Genomic DNA, 6,855 nt, shown 5'->3' on the forward strand with positions numbered 1-6,855 from the left:
CAGCAAGTCATACACTTGCTCAGCCTGGAAAGAGACTACGAGGAGGCAAGCACTAGATACAGACTGAGTGGATTCTGCTTCTCACACTTTGCTAAAAAAAAATAGACCTTCTTATCTCCTACTATTTGTTTGTTTGTTTATTAATTAAAACATTTCTATTCCACTTTTCCTTGCAGTTTAAGGTGGATTTCAATAATAGTTAAAACATTCTCAGTTACTGCTAAAAATAAAATAGCAAACTCCAAATTCCTCCCCCTTCCCCCCTTAAAAGATGCCTGCCATTCAAACCTCCTGAAAAGCAAACAGGCCAGCCTTTCAGTGCCTCCTGAAGCTTTCAAAAGAGCCCTGGCCCAAGCTCTTCAAGGAGCCCGTTCCGCAGAGTCAGAGCCAGAGTGAACAAGGCCTGGTGTCTGGCCAGTGCCAGGCAGGCAACTCTAAGTGGTGGGGTAGCCAGCAGATGTTTGCCTGACAGCCACAGTTAGTACACAGAGACATATAGAAAGAGATGGTCCTTCAATTTGGTAGGGACAGAACCTAGTTCAAACAAATCACTCTACCGCCACATTCAGTGTGGTGTGGGGGTTAAGAGCAGTGGATTCTAATCTGGAAAACCGAGTTTGATTTCTCACTCCTCCACATGAGGCCTGCTGGATGACTTTGGGCTAGCCACAGGTTCTCTCAAAACTCTCTTGGCCCCTTTTACCTCACAAGTTTGTTGGGGGGGGGAGAGAAGGGGAAGGAATTTGTAAGCCACCTTGAGATTCCTTATAGCTGAGAAAAGCAGGGTATAAATCCAACTTTTTGCTTCATTCTCAAATTCCAGTCCACGGTAAACTTTTAGGTGGTCTGAGGTCATAAAGGAGCAGGTAAGATGAAAGTGAAGAGTCAGTGTGTGTTAAGTACCATCAAGTCGCTTCTGACTCATGGCGACCCCATGAATCAGTGTCCTCCAAAATGTTCTATTGTTAACAGTTTTGCTCAGGTCTTGCAAACTGGGGACTGTCGTTTCTTGGATCGAGGCAATTCATCTCATGATGGGTTGTTCTCTTTTCCTTCTGCCTTCCACCCTACCTAGCATTATTGTCTTTTCCAGTGGCTCTTGTCTTCTCATTATGTAACCAAAGTTCGATAGCTTCAAAGGGTTCCTTCAGAATCAAAGGGCTCCTTCAAAGTTCCTTGCGCATTGCTAAAGAGGCAACCTGCACATACACCATTTTTAAAAAATCAAATGGAAGAGCAGATTGGCCCTGCAGCAAACAGCTGAAGTCAAAACTTCAACTCCTTCTCCTAGTTTGGGTGTGTACTTGGCTTGTGTATTCATAGCTTTGTTGGACCACATCCACAGAAGACCAAAGCAGCATCCAGGTTTTAATTCAGATGCCTTCCAAACAAATTCCTACCTGGAGATGTTTTTAAAATCTAGTTTGAAGCAACTGACTGGCTTGAACCTCAACATTAAGCCAAGTTTAAGAATTGGCATCTTACTTCCTGGCTTACCAGCTGTCTGATCTACCCTTGCTGCAGGTTAGCCTGTTTCTTCCACTGCTTTGTGATCCCAGATCCAAGAGCACAGGTACTTCCCTATAGTGCAAGCAAAGTGTTTCTTTGCACCCCACTCCATGAATGGGGAAACCCTATTTCCATCACTTACCATCTTCAACAAGTCGCTTCCACATGTTGCCATATTTCTGTCTCCCTCCCTTCTTCCCTACATTTAATATCCACTGGCAGGAGGTTTAATACAATCACACTCAGGAGCAATCAAAACATTATTTAGTCCTGAGGTCTTTGATGGAAGATGGGGCAGGATCCATTGCAATGTCCTATCTTCTTTTTCTTTCTTTCTTTTTGCATGGGCAAGTCTAGCTAGGCTTCTTTAGCTAAGATGTCCCTCTAGTCTTGCAGCAGAGTTCAGGGGACTCTAATGGAAATGGGTGCAAACATGAAGGAGTCCTTCAGCTCACACTGCAGGCAGGCCTACAACCCCAGCAAATCAGCTGAGAAATTGCCTCATCTGTATCCAACATGCAGTGAACTGCTGCCCTTTGCTATAATTCCCTACTGAATAGAAGATCAAAAGGGGGCCTACCTATGAATGCAACTGAAAGGGAGAGATCTGCCTGAGAAAGTCCACATGGTAGATGAGCAGGACTTGGCATGAACTCATCTCACATACAAGCATACACCAGTCCAGACATAATTTGTAAGGAAGGACCTTGGTGCCTGTTTGTTGCATAACAAGCATGCTATTCTCACTCCCTTATTGTTCAAGATCCTACTATCTTCCCTCACTGCAATCAATCTATGTTTAAGCTGTTGGATCTTCCCAATTTATTATTGCTGAGAAAATGCTACTCCAACCACCAGGAGCACTTCTTGAAGTGTTCCTTCAAATGGTGTTGTGCACGTGTCCAGCATCCATTGGCTAGCACCTGTGAGTTCCTTGAAGTAACGTAACACAATATGCTGTGAGAGGAATACCTTGACTTATTTAGCTTGCAAAGAGGAGGTAGAAGCAACTCTTTCTTACCGAAAGATGACAGGAGATTTGTGAATTAATCAGCCATCTTCTTTGTTCTCAAATGTATTTCTTGGTTCCTAGTGCTTACCTAGTTCTGCCTCCAAGGCACTGGAACCCAAGCGGAGCGTTCTAGAACAAAGAAGATCCAGGAAATGGTGGACTAATTCACAAATCTCCTGTCATCTTTCAGTGAGAAAAAGTAGCAGAGTTATGGAGAAGACTGGTCAGTTTTGCCTCAGCAGCCACTCTTTAGAATTTAGATTTTAGCTAGAACAGCTGCAAAGCAAAAAATGTCAAGAGGTTTTTGCACACCAGTATGACCTCTAGAATCAAAGGCCATCCATGTAAGTTGAAAGAAACATCAAAGTTTGGGATGCCAAATTCAACCTTTTCGACTTTGAACAAATTAAATACTTTTACCTTGAATCCAGAACATAATTTTTAAAATGCAGATCAGCATATACTGGACTGTATTAGGGTTCCCAATAAACTCAAATAAAATCAAATTCAAATCACAAGAATTTGCTCTGGGATGGTTTCCCTTGAAAATTCCTTTTTGTAACCATTCAATGCTGTGCTTGTGTGTATGATGGGTATTAGGGTCATATCCAGTGCGCTCCCATGCCTTGCGCTTCTCCTTTCTCTAGTACCCCTTTCCCACTATTCCTCAATGCCTTTTATTCTTTATGGCCCCATATCATTCTCCTCCTCCTATTTCCTTCACGCTCGGTGTCTTTCTGGCGCTTGAATCTTCATGCCGTGTCAAACACATTCACTTCCTGCAAGGGCCTGCCAGAATGGGGAGAGGAGGAGGAGGAGGAGGAGAAACAGAGCAAAAAGTCCAAGAACCCAGCTCAGCAGAATTCACCAGCTCCGGGGGGGTTTTGGCATGCAATCCAGCTTCTGTGTCTGTGAATCATTGTCCATTTCCACTCCTGATGAGTGCTCAGAATGAAACCTACTAGGAATCTTTATTACTCCAAGAACAGGGAAGTAATGGTTCAACCCACCAATCAAGCTTGCTGGCAGGACAAGACTCTCCTGGGAGTCGAGCAGCTTTAATTGTCTGAGTCCCCTCCCCTCCCCAAGAAAAGAATCTTCTCCACTTCTCCAGGAACTGTCAGTCACCCCATCAAAAACTCAGAATTGTCCAGGCAAGAGGGCAGCACGGTTACGAAAGCCGTCACAAAGTTGCTTGGATACATTATTGGGGACTGTGGTCTGTAGTACCGTGTATAGTTTGCGGTGGGTTGGCTCCTGTTGTGTAATTTTGCACCATTTTATGTGTCATGTTAACACTTATGCTTTGCTTCAGTTCTGTTTTTTTGTAGCCTTCTGGAGCCCAAATCATATTACATTGTTTATTGAATGTCCCAACTTGTTGATTGTATTGACTCACTTTTTCGCGTAGTACTCCTTGAGTCCCAGTGAGAAAGGTGAGCATAAATAAAATAAATAAATAAATAAAAGTGAAACTCCAGTATATAGAAAGCAGTTCTTATCATTGTCAGCAGATCCACCCTAACCCTGGTATAATTTGCAATGGCAATTGGGTTATCCCAGTCCTGTCTCTACCACCCAAACAATGTGACCTTCCCATAGAGTTATCTGCAACAGTAGTCACAGACATGTACTGCCAATTCATCTATGTTTTCCCTTGGGCGTGGATACAGGAATGATAATGCCTGCATTTGCAAGTAAAACAACATCTGGAATGCCTCTCATTCAAACTCACAAGTGCATGTTCACTATTTTCTTTAAATTAACTATTTATTGATTTTCTTTGTTGTTGCTTTAAATTACAGATAAACAATCATCCCTCCATGAGTTGCAGGCTGGCTTGCCCATTCCCAGGGACATTTGCGCAGTATATTGTGCTTGTTGTTTTACTTATTGGCCTCCCAAAATCCTAGAACTCAGGGTCACTCAGTAAAATTGATTGGCAGTAGATTCAGGGCAGATGAAAGGAAGTACTTCACACAATGCATAATCTACTTGAGGAATTCACTGCCATAACATGTGGCAATAGCCTCTGGCTGATATGTTTCAAAGGGAAGTAGTAGAGCGGTGCATCAGTGGCTATTAGCCATGACAGCTAAAGGGAACCTCCATAGTCAGAGGTAGTTGCCATTTAATACTAATTACCAGGAGGCAATTGATGAGTTTTTAAATCCAGGTCTCCTTGTAGGTCTTCCAGGGGCATCTAGTGGGTAACAAAGGAGATATCTTGATAGTGGTGGAAAATGCCATCAAGTCACAGCCAACTTAGGGCCACCTCATAGGTTTTTCAAGGCCAGAGACATTCAGAGGTGGTTTACTATTGCCTGCCTTTGCATGGAGACCCTGGACTTCCTTGGTGATCCCCCATCTAAATACTAACCATGCCTAATCCTTCTTAGCTTCCAAGATCATGTTAGCATGGGCCATCCAGGGGTGCACTAACAATTAACAACTTATCCCTCCATAAGCTTTTACAAATATGAACTGATTTCCTGCATTGCAAGGGGTTGGACCTGATGGCCCTTGGGATCTCTTCCAATTCTATGATTCCCCAAAGCTTATGTCAGAATAACTTTTGTTAATCTTTAAGATGTCACTGCTTTATTTCACATAGAAGATGGTGAGACCTCAGAAGATGTGAGTGCTCAAAAGGCATGCTGGTCTTGTACCTAGTTGGGAGCTTAGATGATCTTCATTTAGGCCAGAGATGGAGCAGAATGTCTAACTCTTAATGATCAAACTGCATGCACAGCATTACTGGCTTGAAGAAACATTGGAGAGGTCTTATCTTCGGGGGGGGGGGGGCACTTCTCTCCTTTGGAGGAATGTCCTTCACCCGTACACTGGATTTTCTCTTGTCCCACTGAGAGTGGGCTCGGTGCCACTTTATACTTTGGAGGATCATTAGCAGAAATCATTAGCTATAATACAACCTCCCCCATAAATCTTACCCCTCTCCCTGCACCTGGACCACTTGTCCATGCCTAATTTCCATCTCCCTAATTTTATGATTTGTCCCTCATTTGATGAGAGTCCCTTCCATTAATTGTGTAGTAAGTGCTTCCAGTGAAAAGCCTGCAGGGCTGACCCCATCTTGGAAAGATAACGATTTGGTGTCTTTCTCCTCCCCCCCCTCCCACAACTGAAGGATGAAAGTTCTGCTGAAATATAATCATTTCCCCTTCAAAAGGGCATAACTTCAAATCTTAAAGGCACCACAGCACTTTCCCTCTGTGGGCCACAAAAAATTGTCTTTGCAGGGTAGCCATAAGCTGTGGAACTGCCAGCCAAATTTCCCATAGTATAAAGCAGGGGAAAGAGGGATGCATTTTGAAAATCCAGACCTGTGATTGCATTTTTCAAATGTTGGGAATGCAGTGGGGGTAGGAAATAAATAGCATCATGTTTTTAAAATTTGCTTTCGGAACACAGGAAAGTTTTTGCTTGTGTGCATCAACTTTTTAGCACTTGAGATTTGCATAACTTAAACCTTCCTTTGCCGAATTTGATATCCACCTAATCTGTTGCAATCCAAGGGAACAGTAGTAGTAGCAGTAGTAGTAGAAGAAGATAGCTAGCTTGGTAAAATGATTAGAAGATTAGATGAGAATCTGGGAGACCCAAGTTCAACTACTCTGTCTGCCTTGAAGTTCACCAGTTGACCTTGAGCTTTCTCAGGCTGACCTACCTCACAGGGTTATTGTGACAGCAAAATGTAGGTGGAGAGGCTGATGTATGCAGCTGTGAGTTTCTTGGAGAAAAGCTGGCAAAAATGTGCTAAATAAATAGCAATGTGATGGCAGGATGGGGTGGAGGTAAAGATAACGAAGGATAGGAGAAGCAAAATAGTAGCCTTTGCAAGACCATCAGCCTCAGTTTTTTTGTGGCATATGATGGGATTAGGTTAATCTGCATTGAATGGTCACTGTGTTCATTCATCTGAAGAGATAAAGAATCTTCTCTCATGACATTAACATGAATGAGCATAGTGTACTTGACTGGTCGGTTTGCGTAACCACCAAGAGATGTCATTGTCAGGACAGGTGAGGATTTCACCTGTAAACCACGAAGATAGCATACATGCCAGCTGGTATGAAATACGTTTGTTCTACTGCTAAACTGTACACATTCCCCCTACACTGTTTGAAAAGTACAAGCATTGGCTGACCAATATGTGGAATCTTCTGTTTATGCTTCTCATTTGGATACATTCTCTGTGATGTCTGGTTAACGTACATATTGGCTGGTGTTTATGTGCCTTTTCCATGCAACTCACATTAATCACGATGTGTGTGTGTGTGTGTGTGTGTGTGTGTGTGTGTGTGTGTGTGTGT

At 43.0% G+C, this 6,855-nt stretch overlaps 1 protein-coding gene across 1 annotated transcript in view; it reads right to left on the minus strand.

Moving 5' to 3' along the window:
* Window positions 1–1,911: 1,911 nt before the first annotated feature.
* Window positions 1,912–6,855, minus strand: part of LOC125427692 (cholinesterase-like) — a 19,936-nt gene continuing 14,992 nt past the window's right edge. Inside the window, 1 exon segment of the mRNA XM_048487246.1 lies at window positions 1,912–1,977. Coding sequence (XP_048343203.1) covers window positions 1,912–1,977 — 66 coding nt within the window.

Source organism: Sphaerodactylus townsendi, linkage group LG03 (assembly GCF_021028975.2).
Source record: "Sphaerodactylus townsendi isolate TG3544 linkage group LG03, MPM_Stown_v2.3, whole genome shotgun sequence".
Classification (NCBI taxonomy): domain Eukaryota; kingdom Metazoa; phylum Chordata; class Lepidosauria; order Squamata; family Sphaerodactylidae; genus Sphaerodactylus; species Sphaerodactylus townsendi.